The sequence below is a fragment of the Anoplopoma fimbria genome, chromosome 12 (genome assembly GCF_027596085.1).
Source record: "Anoplopoma fimbria isolate UVic2021 breed Golden Eagle Sablefish chromosome 12, Afim_UVic_2022, whole genome shotgun sequence".
Classification (NCBI taxonomy): Eukaryota; Metazoa; Chordata; class Actinopteri; order Perciformes; family Anoplopomatidae; genus Anoplopoma; species Anoplopoma fimbria.
Window position 1 is genome coordinate 22,908,875 of NC_072460.1, and position 18,564 is coordinate 22,927,438.

Consider the following 18,564-nt stretch of genomic DNA (forward strand, 5'->3'; position numbering starts at 1 on the left):
AACGAGATCTTCACGTGTCATGAGGTTCTGTGTGAAAACATGTTTCTCTTTGTCTTTTCATGGAACTCACAGATGCACGCACACACACACGCCCATCAATTATTGTTCATTCGCTCCAGCTTCTGATCTTGCATTGATATCGCACACGAAACAGCATATGAAATAACGGATATTTGATTTGATATGCTGACGGGATGTTAAGAGGATTAACGACCATGTGACATATACTGTATGTGTGCAAATGAGTTTCTCTGTGCATGTTTATCTGTCATTCAGGTTTACTATACTGTAGTTTTAGTGCCATTCTTTTTAAAAGGAACAGTATGTAGGATTTTAGGGGGAATATAATATTCAGAACTAAGTTTTCATTAGTGTATGATCACCTGCAGAATCGTTGTGTTTTCATCAGTTTAGATTGGGCCATTTAAATCTACATAGAGAGTTTGTTTTTCTTCACAGAGTACGTCATGTTGTACTGTCGTGTTTCTACAGTAGTAGCAATAGTAGTAGTAGAAGTAGTACTAGTAGTAGTAGTAGTAGAGAGCCTTTTGCGTTTTTACGTTACCTGAAGGCCACCGTCAGCTGAAGTGTATAAAGTTGGATGCCTCTAGATTCTACAGACTTCCCCTTTAATTTCACGTTCACTTCCAGTTTTTACTTCTGTTTGGTTATTCAGTATTTTTGCCTGACCTTTTGTACTTTCCACCAGAGTAGCAGAGGACAGAGCAAAAAAACCACAACAATATGAATAAAAAAAGAACTAAGAGGACTAAGTGTCTGCAGCCGTGCTAGCGCCTCTGTGGAGCTGTACTCAGGTGAAATGGTGCTTTGAGATGAATGCGTTAACATCAGCATGTTAGCATTTCTAACCACATGTTTACAATGGTGACAATTCTATAGTTTTGCAAACATGCTAATGTTTTCTAATTATGAACGTGTGTACCAAATTTTACGGCAATCCATCTAATTGTTGTCGAGATATATCCATTAGGACGAAAGTGGTGGACCGTCAGACAGACAGACAGACAGACATGCCTTCCAATGGATAATGATAAATAATCTCAGATCAAATTTCTGGCTCGACCACCTCCCTATTTATTGTTTTTCATGCTCAGCTCTTGTCAGCTGTGATTTAGCTGCTTTGGCTCAGAGCATTTCCTTGTTGCAAGTGTGTGTTTTGATATGGATTTAAACCGCTGGACATTATAGATCGAATTGATATAGCACATAGCATAGATCTATAGCATCAGTAGGACATGAAGTCAAGTGCACTATGGCTTTATCTGCTGTGTGCAGCGATACTGCTGTCACCACAGGAACAGCACTGAAACTCACTGTACAGAGGAAACTTACAGTCATCTCATTACTGCCGTTTCTATCTGATGTCTCAAGCTTGATGAGCTGCAGCTGTACAGTTTATCTCCTTCTTGTGATCAGTTTCACAGTAAGAAATGTGCTGCTCAAATGATTTCAATATGAGTCACCTTAACACACATGCTGCTATATATAAATGTGTGTTTGCATGTACAGTATGCAGGGTGTGTAGTGATTGGATGTTAATTAATTTATGTATGCAGCCCTCAAAAGACAGAACAAGGCAAAACTAAGAAAGGATGAATTATAGGATCTGATTTCCTGAAAGGGTTGGGTTAGTTGAATTATGTCTGATTTCAGCTCTCAGATATGCCTGTGTATATAAAAGTAGGTGTGGAGAGGGTGTATGAAAGCTGTGGCGGTTGCCTTGAGTCCATTTTTCTGCATCTTGATTTAATTCAGTTTCATCCTCCCTCCCCTTTTGTTTTGTCTCCACTTTGTCGTCATCGCACTTGCTTTTTTGCAGTTCTCGTAGACGTAAACGTATTGATGTACATTTCCAGTAAAAAAAAAAAAAAAAAAGAAAGTGAGGACAGCTATTGATAGTCTTCGTGAACCGTAACTTCTTTATTTAGCGAGTCAACACTATGAGTGTCAAAATGATGAATTGGGAGGCTGGTCCCTCTGTCGCGCTGTGAGCGTCGGTGCAGAGATAGAGAGCAAACTGCTGACTGCCTCCTTCTGTCATTTTACATGCTGTACATCTAGAGCAGAGTGGAACAGGGAGGGTCCTGTGTTGCGTCCTCTCAACCCTCTGAGTTGTTGTTTTTCTCATTTCTCTACAGTACAATCTGAGATTTAGTTGGCTAACATCCAGTTTGTCGCAGGAAGTTTTACCTCTTCCTTTGCATCTCTGCAGTACATCTCTCTTTCATGCTTTCACCTCTTTATGTGTGTTTTTCAGTAACAGCTGATTCTACCAAGGTTGCAGTGAAACATGTCAAAACGTTCTCCACCAGGAGGCCCCAAGGCTTCTCTTAATGGCTCTATTCATCAAGGGCACAGACCTCTTAGAATTAGCACAAAGAGCAGGGTTGTTTGGGTTATAATTATCGCCATAAATGTGTTAGAGAACAGTTGCAGGAGGAAAGCAAAGCAAAAACTGAGCAATTCAAATTATTTTATTTGTTGAGGGGCTTCAGGTTGGGGCCATGAATCTGTGAGGCTTGTTTCTATCCCACAACAGCTATGACCATAATGGTCATAATGGGAAAGCTGTCATATGCCGCTGGAGCGTAAGCCTCTTACCAGCTGTTTGTGTGTGTGTGTGTGTGTGTGTGTGTGTGTGTGTGTGTGTGTGTGTGTGTGTGTGTGTGTGTGTGTGTGTGTGTGTGTGTGTGTGTGTGTGTGTGTGTGTGCATCTGTGCATCTGTGTGGCCCAGAAACATTTGCATTTTGCATTCCTAAATCTCTGAATGCACCACCCAGCTGACCTTCCTATTTTGGGAAAGCGGGAAGAACTAATTACCACCTGCCTTTAAAATACAGAACCTCCAAATTCTCTTCTTTTTACTTCATTAGGTCCTTTCCAGCCAATCAACCAGCGTCTTTAATGGACAGACATGTCCGTCCAACACTTTGGTCCAGAGTGACGTATCACGATTACCATTGATGGATTGAAATAAAATTTGGTAGGGATTTTATTGGTCCTTTGAGGATGATTTATAGGAACATTGACTTTTTATGTAGTGCCAACAAAACCTCTAAAACTATGACTGAATACCCATTAACCTCAGCTGCACTCTGGGATTAATGCTAAGAGTAGCAGTTTGGCCTGCTTCAAGAGAACATTCATTTCATAACACAGCTGTAGCGCAGGCCAGTGGATCCGATCATTGGGGTAAAGTAGCATCCAGTTTATCTTGGACAAAATTCCAAAACACATAATATTAACTCAAGGTCCAGTTACTTGCATTTTCTAAGACTTTTCACCAATCTTGTTTTTGTTTTGTTTTTCCCACCAGGATGATCATGTGTTCGGTCACATGTGGCATGCACGTGTGTTTGTATTTGTATTATATTTCAGGCGTGTGCATCTGTGATTGAGTGTCCACCTCTGTGTCCGTCCACGGCTCCTCTCTCATTCTGCTGCAGCAAACTGCATAATATTTTGGAGGTAAGTTAAGGTGGCATGCTTAAGGACCTCTGGTGGTGGCAATGAATCACACCTTCTCAAAACACCTTCTTGCCTGTTTCTTCTTCTGTCATTGACCGCCTGCCGACTCCTCACTCTTAACCGGCCCCCGGCTAGTAGGGGCCGCATGTGATAACACAGCTGAGTGCATCTCCGACCCCCCTAACTGCTACTTTTTGCACACAGTAGGAGGACAACAGTTTGTGGTGTTTTGGGTTTGCAGCAAATGGGACTACCAGAACACACACTGCTGGTTTCCTCCCAGCCCCTGCTCTGCAGCTCATTGTTATTGATTTGGACTAACTACCATACACACATTGCTGTACCGCTGCTACATGTCATTTTAAGACAACTTCGAGCCAGTTGCCTGCATACTTCGCTGCTTGTTTTTCAGACAAAGTTTGTTTTAGGATACTTTACATTAGAGCATTAATTGCCTACATTACCGGTTGCTAGTTGGCTTACTCGTATTGCTTTGTATGGTGTGTTTGGCATCTGAAAAACATGAGGGGTTGAAAAGAAGAATTTTGTTTCATTTTGATGGGGAATAAGCCAAAAATATTGAGAACCGCCGACCTAAGGAGGTTGACGAGCTAAAACTGCAGCAGCACTGACATCATCAGTTTTTTAGATGATATGGCTACTTTGAAGCAGGCAAGTCTGTGTGTACAGCTGAGCACGAAAATCCAAAACTGAGATGTTGTTTAACAGCCACTGTACAGCAGATAAACCCTTTTGATTAAAGTTATTGATAGCCCCAGAAACTTTACTTTTTTTATGCTACCAGTAGCATCGATCAGATAGCAAATCTCTCAAATTTTCATCCATCCAACTATTTTATTTAAATGTTTTTTGTTTGGGTTCCACTTGGACCATTGGCCCTTGGTTAAAAACACTCACCTTAGATCTGCAGCAACACCCACACACAGATGCTGAAACTTTTATTTTGCATTCTTCAGTGAAGCAAGACTTCTGCTTTCCTGTAAAGGAAGTGGTTGCAACGGTTGCCTGCCATTTCTACGATTAGTACTCTGTACACACACACACACACGACCCACGGTTTCATTGCCTGGGTGCGGTTGATGCAAGTTGTTTTTTACACTTCACCAAACAAATGATTCTCTGAAAGTTAGACGCTAGACAAAATGGAATTTCATAAGTATTGTTTTTGGTAGGATCTGAAGACGTCACGACCCGGCCTCCTCGCTGAAACACAAATCCATCAGACGCCCTCGGGGGGAAATGTCCTACGTGTAATCACGAAATTGGAAGGTACATGATGGATATTTACTAGATGATTATGATTAATAGCTGTAATAGTAGCAATGAATCACCAGAGACAACATCATTCACAACTCTGTCTTATTCACAGTCTGAGTGAAGGCGGATTTTTTTTTTTTTTTTATCTCATTCCAATTTGCAGCCACTGGAGAGGGTTGGTCATCCTCATCGTTCTATGTTTCATTAGAAGTCGTTAAGCTTGATTTGATGATGGTGATTTTAGGTCCTTTTAAGTAAATTACCAGAAAGGCCTCAGATACGCTTTATTTGTATTATCCAGCTCCCCCGAAATGATTCTACTTACAACCTCCCACGATAGAAAGTAGCATGTCATGGAACAAAGAGTATTTCTCTCTTTATTTATTACTTAATATCTAATTTATTCCTCAGTGCTTCAAACTTATATTTACTCTGACAGATGTGTAAATGTGTGTGTGAACTTGCATGCACTTGCTCTAAATGTAATTATACAGCAGCCTTAAATGAGCACGTCTAATGACGAAAAAAACTAAAAAAACGTAACTGAACACTGTCTACTGTGGGCCATTGAACAAACGATGTTGTAAAACACCAGACCTGAATATCTTATTACACAGAACATCTAACATCCCATCAGCTCGTATGGAACACTGTGGAATGAAGCGGAGCAACGCGGCGGCATCTAAAGCTCACTGAAAAGAAACAAGGAGTCATTTGGAATAACAGCAAACATTTCAGAATGAGACATTTGGCAGTATCATATAAATAAGTAAAAAGTGAGATGCAGCCTTTATATAATATAAGCTAGAAATACACTTTTTAGCTGAATCCATTCACAATTACTCAACCTGGAGAGGACACTCAGTATGAAGAGCTTTTACTTAATGCTGTACTGGACCCAGAGACCGGTATTCAAGTTTAGAAATCTGTACTGTTTGCTGAGTTCCTGTTCTTCAAAAGTCCTCAATAATAAGGTGTAGCTTGTATTCTTGCTTCTGTGAATGGATGAAGATGGACATACAGAGAAACATACCCAAGATAAACACAGGATGAACTTCACAGTGGATCCACTAGACCATGGCGTCCCTGACAGATTTTTATTGTCTCTGTCATCAAACTCAGTGCCTTTTCTTGTCTTTTTTTGGTGTGTTGCTCCTTTGCATTACATTGCATTACATTACAGTCATTTAGCAGACGCTTTTATCCAAAGCGACTTACAGGAAGTGTATTCAACATAGGTATTCAAGAGAACTACTAGTCACCAGAAGTCATAAGTGCATCTCCTTTCTTAAACAAGCATCTTAAAGCATAAACCAGAGCAAAAGTATAGTGCAGAGGCAAGTTACTACGAAAACAATAATTGCAACAGACTAATCCGAATATAGTAAGTGCTACAAACTACTACGAATAGGATAAGTGCAGTAAAAATACAGCTGTCTGTATTTGCAGCAACACATTACCCCCTCACTGAAACTCTTAAATTTCCATTTATGTTCAGGTCGAGCTACCTTATCACTTTCCTTTCCCTTCTGTTTTCTCTCAGTGTTTCCATTCGTGCCAGCCTCCAGACTCTCTCATCCTTCATTTGTTGTTCTTCAGCACCGTCGGGCCGTCCCGCTGTTAGCTCTCTGTCCATACCTCAGCGGGAACCATCCCCGGTTGCCCAGTCGTACCAACACTGCTTGTGCACATATGGATGTCCAAGCATTTAAGGAACCTGCAGGGTAGCTGTGACACAATGAAAGTATTGCAATTCCCTTGTTATGTTTCGTGCTTTCCTTCACTCTTTGCTTATGTATCTTTTTTTCTATCTGAAAGGATCTGAGAGTCTGGGTGAAAGGTGTCAGGGGATGTTTTTTACTGGAAGCATCGCAGCAATGTAATATAACAGCTGTCTGGAAACTCTCCACTCCTATGAAGTGTGTCAAAGAATGAGAATTTCTCCTCAGTTGTTAATAAAGTGGTGTATTTTTTAGAATACTAACATTTCAGCATTGCTGCAGTGTGGTTTTAGGGATTGAAATGTCAGTCTGTCCACCACTTTGGTCATTATTTAAATATTTACTTTTGAATGAAATGCTGTAAATTTTAAGTTCAGACGTTTTATGGTTCCCAGATGATGAATCTTAATGGCTCTGGTGATCCTCTGACATTTTCTACCGCCCGATCATGGTGTTGACATTTGGGATTTTGAGTGAAATGTCGTAACATGTTGGATGAACTTACAGAAGATTGGGTGCAAACATTCATCTTCCTGTCAAGGTGGATTGTAATAACTTGTAATGTCCAATACTTTGGTTTATGATACTCGCAAAACTAATGACATTCCCATCAGCCTCAGCTGTACAGCTGTGCTAAGTGCTAATTAACATGCATGTACAACTATTGGATATTTACATGATAAACACACCAGCTTAACATTAGCATGTTAGCGTTGTCCTTGTGAGCATGTCAGCATTTATCTCATAGCACTGCTGTTTCAATTCAGGCAAAATACTTGTGCCTTATACCAAACCAATCCTTAGACCATCTTCAGTCGTTAAACATGCCTCAAACTGAAGTGAAAACTGGAAGTGAACATGAAATTAAAAGGAATTGAAATAAAACTACAATAAAGTAACCATAGGTGACACGTACAGATGTACACAGAAACTCATTAGCACACATACAGTGTGTGCCACATGGTCATTAATCTTCTTACATCCCATCAGCATATCAAATCAAATATCTGCTGGCATTATTTCATAATGCTGTTTCGTGTGTGAAATGAGTATTCATTTATGCCTTTGAGCTTTCCTCACTATGAGAGAGAGAGAGAGAGAGAGAGAGAGAGAGGGCTATTTGTAGTCTGTGTGATTGTGTGTTTTTCATTAAAAGACAAAGAAAAACCTATAAACTTGTGACACATTCCCATCAACCTCAGCTGCACTTTGTTTTGCGCTAATAAGCAATGAGCTACAGGCATGCTAATATCCTAAACTGAAAAGGTGAACATGCTAAATGTTAGCTGCTAATACATCAACGTGTTAACATTTTCACTGTTTGTATTTTTGCAAACTGAGATTAGCATTTAGCCCGAAGTGACTTTAGCCTCACAGAGCCGCCAGCATGGCTCTTTTTCTTTTCTTTATGTCAGTGCCAAAAGCTACATTTTTATTTTTTACAACTCAATTTCTCAAAAAGCCATTTCTTTTAGTGCCTCTTACATTTTATGTTTCAAATATTATGCACTTTTGTGATGAAAACCAATCAACCACCAGAACCACCAGTTTTATATAAGCTTATGGATATTAAAGCCAAAGCTGCTATTCAATCTGCTTTACCACACAAACACCGGCCTAACTGACTGCATTTCTCCCCACAGCACCACCACAGTTATTCTGTCCCTCATCCTCTGTGGTGCGTTGTGCATCTGTAACCCATGCCTTGCAAGCTCTGCACGTCTGTGGCAAAGAAATGCTTGATCAACTCAATTTCCTGCTAAAGTCTCATACTTCTTACCTGCCACCCGTTTCCCCATCTCCTCTCCTTTTCCATTCCTCGCTCTCTCCCAGCGAACGTATGGCGGTGCAGATTAATGGGGCGGCCCGGTCGCTGGCGGCCACAATCCAGCCAGAGCAAGTGATTTGTTCAGAGATTACAGACACAGGAAACGGAGAAGGGAGCGTTAATGATATTGTGGACGTATCACCAGGTGTGTGTGTGTGTGTGTGTGTGAGAAGGAGAGAGAAAGATAATGTGGATGTCATTTTGTCTGCACTTTACTTAACAAGGGTTTTTAAACATGCATTTCTCAGCAGTACAGAGACAGGCCATCCTTAATAGAGTGCTGCAGGGAAGTATTTCTGTAGGCAGGAATTTAGCATCCGAACCGGTCGAATTTCCAACTCTTCAAATACCGACGCTTGATCTGCGTCTGATACTTTTTTTATTTAAAAAATGCATGTAACGAGTGGAAACTGCCACGCCGTCCCTACATGTCCAAAACTGCCATTGTAGGGTTCGTAGAGTAGCTTCAGTACTTGCCGAGGTGGGAGTGACAATGTGTTTTGTGCATTTTTCCATTGGATTTGGAACATTTATGATACTTACACGTTTTGTTCAACAAGATAAGCTTCACAAATGAACCCCTCTTTAATGATTCTTGAGAGCAAAAGCTATCCGCGGAAGTAAAACAGCTTATGGTAATATGAGCGAGAGTAAACACAACGAGGCTGTAAAGGCAGAGATGGATCGCCGTGATGACCTCTAGCAGTCTCATAAAGGCAATTGTTAGTAGCCGCCTTTTTAAACCACGTTAAATCCCACTCAACATTGACTTTGAGGCAAGGAAACCACAAGTTTTAAAACACTAACTCATTTCCGTTTTTTAACTCACTCCTGCAGCACTCTTTGAGGCTCTGGCATTGACATTAAATGGTTTCTGGGAAGTATTTCACTCCATTTAAAAGAAAGAAAATAGTTTTTACAGGTTTATAATGACTCATAGTTGTCGCAGCGACCCACTCAACAATCCTCAGCCCATTTGTAAAAAGAAACCTTTGAACAAAATAATTGCCTGGTGGATGGTGCACCAACATCTAACAGTTTGTTTTATCACTTTAGGAAACTAACTAACCAAGGGCACACCGGAGAGGGCACCTTCAGTCCTCTCCCACCCAGACCTCCAGCCATATGGGGCCTGGTTGGAGCAGCGCATGTTGACGGGGCCCTTCCTGCTCTACTTAATTACCTGTGTGATGGAGTGGTCCCCCACCCGGCAGAGCCACACTGTGTCAGGGTCAGCGTGGACACACGGAGCTGACCACTCTCACCTTTTCTCAGCCTCTCCTGTCAGATCAGGTTAATAATAAAACAGCAACAGCCGGAGAGCATCCTCCTTTTTGGTCATATGAATCTGAATTTTCTCCCATCTTTTTTTTGTTTGTCGGCCTCTTACTGTTCACCTCTTGGTCACCTTGTAAACAAAAGACTCAATACGATCATTATCCCATTTTAATACAGTAAAAGAGGCATGATTGACCCGGGCTTCATTAGCAAAACCTCCTGGTTGCACAGACTTCAGAGCATAAAAGCCCGGGCAGAGAATAAAGTGGAAGGCACTCGGAGTCCAAAACTGTACCCGCTGAGACTATACGCCAGAACACATTAACAGTTGCTGTAGCAACCGTCTCCAAATCAGAAGAGAAAACTCAAACACTTTAAGCAGACTAATTTCTCAAAATGTCCTCATCAACTGTGTCTCTTTATCTGTCTTCTTCCTCCTCTAAACATATACCTAAGCATTGAATTAGTAGAACACAACGTGGTGTAACTGTGGACACTCAGCAGATGATTCAACAAAAAGTTGATTTAAGGGATTTGGCTTTTGCTCATCAACATCTGGGATCAGTGGGAGCTGCAGTCAAGGCTTGAACTTTTAGCCTTGATCTTTTAGGAGACTTGTTTCATGCATAACATCATGATGAAGTGTTCGGTGGAAACAATGAAACACATCTGCTTCCTAACTCGTGGGGTCTAAATAAATGTATCCTAAAGAAACAGTGTTCCTTTGAAACACGGAGGGCACAATGAGCGGCAGCGTTAACATCATCAGTCCCAAGTATGAGCGCTTTTAATCAGCTATGCTAATATATTCACGAGTGATGAGGCAAACTGCTGCCTGAACAGAGGCTCCCTGTGTGTTTGAGGTGCTGTGTGGGGGGGGTTTTGCTCAGGTGAAATGGGGCTGCTGCGCCTGCTGAGACACTTATCACCCACAGCAGAAACAGTCTCATGCATGCCCAGAATTCTCAATGACATCAGACCGGCCGACTTGCTGCTTTCAGATGAGAAGGCAGAGTGAAAACATGAGCGTTCATATCCTGTGTGCAGAGATTGAATGCACGTTTTTTTGTGTTCTATTATGCTTTTTGTGTGTAAGGAAGTAGATCAGGTATTTCTTTACCTCGTAAAAAAAAAACACTTTTGTTTCATTTGTAGCAGTTCATCATCATTGCACAGTATAGCAACCAGCCATGGTTACTCGTTATGTTAAGAGACATAATGAGTAACACGGCATGTCGAGAAACCAAAGCAGAGACTGTCTCACAATTCATATCTTCCGTACCAACGGTTATCACCTTCACCACAGGCCTGACCGAACTGTGACACAGCCTAGACACAGACAGAGAAGTGGAAACAAAAAAAAAGGACATGAGGTGTGGTAACTTACAAGGAAGCAGCATTTCTGACATTGTACAGTCCAAAATGTCTTCAAAGAACTTCTCATTTTAATTAAATGTGTCTCTCTTTCTCATCCCTATTTTTTATTATTTTACGTTATTTTAACAGACTTTTTTTTCCCTATTTGGCTCAACCACTGTTACAACTTATCAGCCTTATTTAAAAGATCATCCTGTATCACCTACTTTGAATCTGAAGGCATCAGTTCAGTGATGATGCACAAGCTGAACCAGAAGTCAGTTTTGGACATAATCAAGCAACACATCTCTTAATGAAGCAGCTGATGTTGTGTGTGTGTGTGTGTGTGTGTGTGTGTGTGTGTGTGTGTGTGTGTGTGTGTGTGTGTGTGTGTGTGTGTGTGTGTGTGTGTGTGTGCAGACATGAACTGAAGAAATGGGGGAAAAGTGGTGCAAAAGATGAGCTTTACATCATTGCTTCACTGTGTGTGTTTTTTTTGTCATCACATGCTCAACCCTGTCTGAAGCATCACATCCTGATTCAAATGCGACATCCTGCCCACAGAGAGCAGGCTTTGGTCGGTGCTGTAGTTACTCAGTCAGTGTCCTCTCCTATCCAACTTGACCTGACCTGCTCTAATCCACGGACTCAGTTTTTTCTTTTGGCTTTGGTCGACAAGGGCTCGACCGATTACTTCATCCCTCTGCTGTCCGAACCTGGGAATTAAGAATACTGCGTTGAGAGGTGTGTAGGGGGAAAGAAAACACCCCAAACATTGAGGGAGGACTCTGTGGATGAGAAGCTGTTCACTGGAAGAGAGAGAGAGGCAAATCACATCTCACTCCAGCTACCCTGCACCGGGCAGGCAGTCTTTACGCACAGCCAAGGATCCGACCGGGGACAGGGAGCCCGTCTGTCTGGTCTGTCTGTCTGTTTTTCTGTCTGTCTGTCTGTTTTTCTGTCTGTCTGTCTGTCACCACCATGTCAGGGGCAACAGCCTCCATAGCAGATGTGTCCAGGACTGTTTTTACCAACAAAGATGACCGGAGGAAGTCAGGTAAGTCGATGCATACTCATGTTTGTTTTTAGGCACTTTGCTCTTAGTCCAGTTCTATTATTATTATCATATATATATATTATCATATATTATCATCACAAATCATTTTACATAAACATATTTTGTGAGAGGCTCATCTGCAAACTGTATGGAGATTTAAACCTTAAAGCTACAGTCCTGTATTTCCTCTTGTGTAACATCCCTGTGAGGACTTACAGTGACAGCAGTTGTTCTAGGATTAATGCTCAGGGGAAATGTACTATACTGTAGTGCGTTTTGCAGACTAGTATCGTTTATTGTTGTAAAGGGTGTGTGATCATTTCCGAGAAACATAAATGGCATTAATAAATACACTTTACATCACATGATAAGTTCCATCTGGTGCTTTTTGGAGTAAACATTAACTTCCTGCACACCTATCATCCAGATCTAATCAATTATGTTTTTATGTTTGTATTTATTCATTTATTCATTCATTCATTTATATATGTATTGAGGTGGAAGTGAAAATGGGCAGGTAGGCCCATCACTGGTGTCTTTAACATCAGTAACACCTCGTGCCATCTCATGTTACATAAAAGTCACGCTCTCTATTTATCATTGCATAAAATGGAATATATTGGGCTAGTGATAATAGACTTAAGGTTAGTATTTAGGTCTGGTCTTGTGTCACAGTAAAATGACATGTATCTCTTCAAAGAGAAAAATGTGCAAACGCTTCACTCTCTCTTTCAGTGATGCTACAAACTTTTGGTGTGATTTGACGCCCCTTGTGGTGATAACAATGCACCACACGTTTTTCCTCCTCACATTCTTGGAGTTTTTTTTTTTACTTCATTTAAAAGTCACAAGAATCCAAAATCTCTCAAGTGCGTTGTTTCTTTAAGTGGAACCCAGAAGCAGGAGTTTCTCCCTGTGACCTGCTGGTTTAGACTTGACTTGGGCTTGATCACATTAATCCTTCCCAGTCCTGTTGGAAATCACCGACATGATGTCATCCTGTTTATTTGAATTCCAGCAGCTTGTGTCATGATGATGAGGATGAAGTGATGCTTCCATGTTTTAGCTTCCCTTCGCCAGACGTACTGACAGACGGAGAGACTTCCCCTCTTGTGATAGACTGAGAACGGTGCTGTATGATAACCGGTTGTTTAGCATGGCTTCCTATGTGGCCCGCAGGCTTTTTGTTTTAATGATTTACCACATTTCCTGCTTTGATATACTGTTAAGAGTTCGATGCACCAAAGTAGCTGTTTCAGGAGGTTTAGTCTTGGGGGGGGGGGGTAGTGTTTTGTCACGCAGCATTGTGCCGCCCTACAGGGGTTTAGCGCTGATAACTCATCCCACTTTGAATCTCATCCTTTGTTGTTCTCTCAGTTCACCCTGAGTCGTTGTTGTTGCTGCTTTTGGATCCTGAGCGGTCGGACCGACTCTGTGGGAACAAATTTCCTTTTGAGGATCCATGAATTATACATGATTTCAAAACTTTGGCTGAACTTTTGATGATTCGTCAACGTCTTAACATCTCGACCACAGCCAACGTGTCTGATGCACACAGTCTGATTCATTGACTCTCTCTCTTACAGGTCACACCCAGGCTCAGTGCACACCCAGGCCCCTGCCGGCCCTGGGCACCCAGAGGATCATCCAGGGCAATGGCACCACCGTGGGCACAGTCATTTCCCTGCAGTGCCCAGACAAACACAAGCTGGTAGGAAGGGAGCTGATGTGCGTCATGGACACCAACAGCACCCACTGGGTGGGGAACACCTACTGTAAACGTGAGTAGCAACAAAAAACCCTTGTTGTGACAGTTAATATAGAAAGAATGACTCTCAAACACACACTTTATAACCGAAATGTGTGCAGGCAGATAAAATGTTCCAAATGCTTTTACTGGGAGAACTGCAGCGGCTGCAAAACTTCCCCTGAGCTGTCTGTCTGCTCATTATTCTGAGGAGATGGGACATATATTAAACATTATGTGATGGGCATTAGTTGCTATGGGCAATGTTACGCAAAGACACTTAAGGTAGGAATCGGTTTGCGATAATTAATTCTTCTGAATTATGCCAGGACACATTGGAGAGAAAATTATTTCTAGCTTGGGGATGAAGCTCATTAAAGGAGAATATTAATGCAAATGGACGTAGAGAGGAATAATTTCTAGCAGGTGCACAGTTAGACGCTTTTTTGACGAGCGAGTGGAAAAAGTGAGAGCAGGATCCTAATTATTTTTTTAGGATCAATCATCATGGGAGAGGAGACTCTGTCTGATGTGAAACTGAAATAAATGAAAAACGGAATTTATGTTTTGTCGTTCTTTCTGTGATGAGCTGGCATGTAAAGTTACTTTATTTCTGTCCGGTCTCCTCTAATTAAATGATAATGAAAGACTTGTGATATAGCAGCCTATGACTTATGTCTCTGAAGCCTAAGGTGGGAGAGTCTGATAAGGAAATGTTGTGCATAGATTTCGCAGCATGGTTAAAGGAGCTGTCTAATAAATCTGTTGGATGAAATGGACATAAAATCAATAAATCAGTCAACGCTCTTCTTCTCTCTCCCTGTCTCACAGCTGTGTCTCCCTTTGAGGACTACGGTTTCCGCGTGGCCGTGCTGGCGTCCATCGTAAGCTCGGCCATAATCTTCTTCATGTCCGTGGCCTTCATCACCTGCTGTTTGCTCGACTGCATCAAAGACGACGAAAGGAAGCAGAATGAGAGGTGACTTAAAAGTACCAATGCCCCAACGTAAAAGTACTCTGTTACAAGCAAAAGTTCTTCACTTGAAATCATTAAAGGTGCCCTGTGGAGAAACAAAAGTTATGTTTACAGTCACTGATATTCACCAAAATGCATTTTGAGCATCCTGGAGTTTCAACAAATGTGGTTTGTGGCAAGTATTTGAAAGCAAATGGTGTTTACTAGCTTGCATTCTTCCTCCATGGTGTTTTTTCCACCACCTGTTTATTGTCACTGTGACGTCAATCGTTGGTTTGTGGATTTCCCTTTTACAGCCTTGAGTTTAGCAATTTGGCCGTCACCATCTCTGGCTTTTTGCAACCAGAAGTAATACCAGATGGGGGAACTAAATACAACTAAACGCTGAATCAGACATTTTAGGCGAACAAATCGGTTACAATCAACTTTCATGAAGTGAAAACACATTGTGAAAGGGTTAAAGTTGTAAGACAAAAACCCAGACAACTCCCAGACCGGACAAAACCATGGTAGCAACCTGTCAATCACAGTAGCCCCGCCCTAAAGCATACCCTGCTTTATTGTCTATTTTACTCTAAACTGGACCATAATTTACTAAATGAACATCATGCTGTATTGAAAAAGACTTGAAACTAGAGATTGAGACCATAAACTCATGTTTACAATGTTTACTGAGGGAATAAATCAAGTTTCTCATAGACTCAGTAGTGTTAACAGTTGGAAGGACTGACTACCGCATCACCTGCTTGCATGAATGTGCATCCTTGTGCATGAGACAAACAAAACAGGGACACACACATAGATAACAGCTCCATAGCTACTTAAGGTAAAACAAAAATGTTAAAGCACATACGAATTATCAGTAAAATGTACTGAAAGAATAGAATCTGTGAAATAACTAATAACTATAACTGTTAGTGTAATAAAAACTTCAACATACCGCTCTGAAATGGAGTGAAGTAGAAGTATTAACTGCCTTAAAATGGAAATACTCAAGTCAAACACAAATACCTCAAAGTTTTATTTTTCTTGAGTTAGAATACTTACTTTCCATCACTTGAAGCAAAGAATGATGAAGAACAAAGACGAGAGGTTTGGTTCAGATTCCTGGGATGCATTTACAAATTGAAACACCAAGGTTTAAATGTCTTTTTTTTAAACAGGGAGTCAGAAATGTGGCAGTGGGAGGAGCAGGCCCAACAACAGGGGGACAACAGGTCTCGCTACAGCCATAAAGGCAGGAACAACAACAACAACAACACCCAGGAGAAAGTGCAGTCCCTGTGGAACACCGGGAACCCGGCCGTGAGTGACAACGTGCAAGCCTGCAGGTGAGATGTGGCCTAAATTTTGCTTAAACAGTACAAACGGGGAAAAAATTCCAAAGGTCCCTGAAGACATTAAAGAAACAACTTCCTGTCTTGTCCTCCACAGATGTCATCAGCAGTACGAGTACGGTCCCGCCTGCACATACGGCCCGAATCCTTCGCTGTCTACTCTCCCCGGCTTTGACTACAACCAGCCTCTCTTACCCAGAAACCCAGGATCTGCACAGATCTCTGGTCAGCCTGACTACAACGGACCTCCTCGGTCCTGTCAAACTACAAACCCAGGCCTGCTCCAGGTCTCGGCGGCCCAGCCCGGGTCGGTGTGGCAGTATGGAGGACAGCAGAGCGGCTTTTTAGGCGTAAACCCATCAACCACAGATGAGTCCAGCACGAGGATCGTGAAGCCTGCCAAAGAATTTTCCATTCGGATAATATCTGTGTGAGGACCCATAACACAGGAGGGGAAAGAACACCAGTCAAGAACTTGTTTACTGACCAAATATGTCGGTCTGTAGGATGAGGACTACGGGAAGAAAAAACGGAGCATTCCTGATATTGTTGAAATGATAATGTCTGCAGTTCTGCACAGTATGAAGGCTCTATAGGCATACTGATGTGATGGACGTATGTGCCTTTTGTTAACTGTAATGGCACACTGCCCTCTGTCTGCAAAGGGAAGCCATTGCACTTTCAGTACACCGGCCTTGTTAGATGACACTCCTTGTAATTAGAAGGTCCAGGGACCTCCATGCCCTCAGTTGAGCTTTTCAGAAACCTATCAAATTGTTGTGTTAATAAGCTGTTTAATGGGAGGTACGTTGTAAGCACTTGAGGAAGTCGTCTGGACAGTCTACATTGTTGGTTGAGAAGAGAAGCTGGAAAGCACCAGCCAGTATGTAAATATAATTTTTTTAAGAATGTAAATTAATAAATAAAGACTTAAAGACTACTACTGATAAAGAGTGTGATTATATTGCAGTGAAAGGACTGCAATCGTGTACATTCCCCTCTGAAGTACCAATGCAAATGTTAACAGCAGGTTCAGTGATTTGACTGTATGTGTGATCATGTAGCGTAAACGCAGGAATTTCCAGTGACATGGTGAAGAATATATTACTAACAAAAAAGGCAAGAAAATTATCATTATTATTATTATCATTATTGGTATTATTATTATTGTTGTTGTTGTTATCAACCAAAGGAAAAAAATAACGATAATAGTAATAATAATATTGATATTGATAATAAAAATAAATAAAAATAATAATTAGTGCCAGGGCTAATAGCATAAATGGAAAAGAGAATAAATTAATTAATTAAAAAAAGATAAATGACAACAAATTATCATTATTATTATCATTATTGGTATTATTATTAATGTTGTTGTTGTTATCAACCAAATAAATAAATAACGATAATAGTAATATTGATATTGATAAATAAAAATAAATAAATAAAAATAATAATTAGTGCCAGGGCTAATAGCATCAATGGAAAAGAGGATAAATAAATACATTTAAAAAAGATAAATGACAACAAATGATCATTATTATTATTATCATTATTGGTATTATTATTAATGTTGTTGTTGTTATCAACCAAAGAAAAAAATAACGATAATAGTAATATTGATAAATAAAAATAAAAATAAATAAATAAATAAATAAATAAATAAATAAAAAATAAAAATAATTAGTGCCTAGTAATAGCATCAATGGAAAAGAGAATAAATAAATAAATAAATAAAAAAAGATAAATGACAACAAATGATCATTATTATTATCATTATTGGTATTATTATTATTGTTGTTGTTGTTATCAACCAAAGAAATAAATAACGATAATAGTAATATTGATATTGATATTGATAAATAAAAATAAATAAATAAAAATAATAATTAGTGCCAGGGCTAATAGCATCAATGGAAAAGAGGATAAATAAATAATTAAAAAAAGATAAATGACAACAAATGATCATTATTATTATTATCATTATTGGTATTATTATTAATGTTGTTGTTGTTGTTATCAACCAAAGAAAAAAATAACGATAATAGTAATATTGATAAATAAAAATATAAATAAATAAAAATAATAATTAGTGCCTAGTAATAGCATCAATGGAAAAGAGAATAAATAAATAAATTAAAAAAAGATAAATGACAACAAATGATCATTATTATTATCATTATTGGTATTATTATTATTGTTGTTGTTGTTATCAACCAAAGAAAAAAATAACGATAATAGTAATATTGATAAATAAAAATAAAAATAAAAATAAATAAATAAATAAAAATAATAATTAGTGCCTAGTAATAGCATCAATGGAAAAGAGAATAAATAAATAAATTAAAAAAAGATAAATGACAACAAATTATCATTATTATTATCATTATTGGTATTATTATTATTGTTGTTGTTGTTATCAACCAAAGAAAAAAATAACGATAATAGTAATATTGATATTGATAAATAAAAAAATAAAAAAAAAAAAAATAATAA

At 39.8% G+C, this 18,564-nt stretch overlaps 1 protein-coding gene across 1 annotated transcript; it reads left to right on the forward strand.

Annotated features, from left to right (window-relative positions):
* Window positions 1-11,516: 11,516 nt before the first annotated feature.
* On the forward strand, window positions 11,517-17,002 carry LOC129099951 (uncharacterized). The gene is made up of 5 exons (XM_054609415.1): window positions 11,517-12,008; window positions 13,595-13,789; window positions 14,587-14,734; window positions 15,895-16,062; window positions 16,166-17,002. Exons 1-5 carry the CDS (start codon window positions 11,933-11,935, stop codon window positions 16,500-16,502), a joined length of 924 nt encoding a protein of 307 aa, XP_054465390.1. The 5' UTR covers window positions 11,517-11,932; the 3' UTR covers window positions 16,503-17,002.
* Window positions 17,003-18,564: the final 1,562 nt, after the last annotated feature.

What these genes read in the sequence shown, in the direction of transcription:
- LOC129099951 (XM_054609415.1), top strand. Translation starts at nt 11,933, where the DNA reads ATGTCAGGGGCAACAGCCTCCATAGCAGATGTGTCCAGGACTGTTTTT. An exon ending in GAAAGGAAGCAGAATGAGAG is followed by an intron (nt 14,735 to 15,894) that starts GTGACTTAAAAG and finishes TTTTTTAAACAG; the next exon opens with GGAGTCAGAAATGTGGCAGT. An exon ending in GACAACGTGCAAGCCTGCAG is followed by an intron (nt 16,063 to 16,165) that starts GTGAGATGTGGC and finishes TGTCCTCCACAG; the next exon opens with ATGTCATCAGCAGTACGAGT.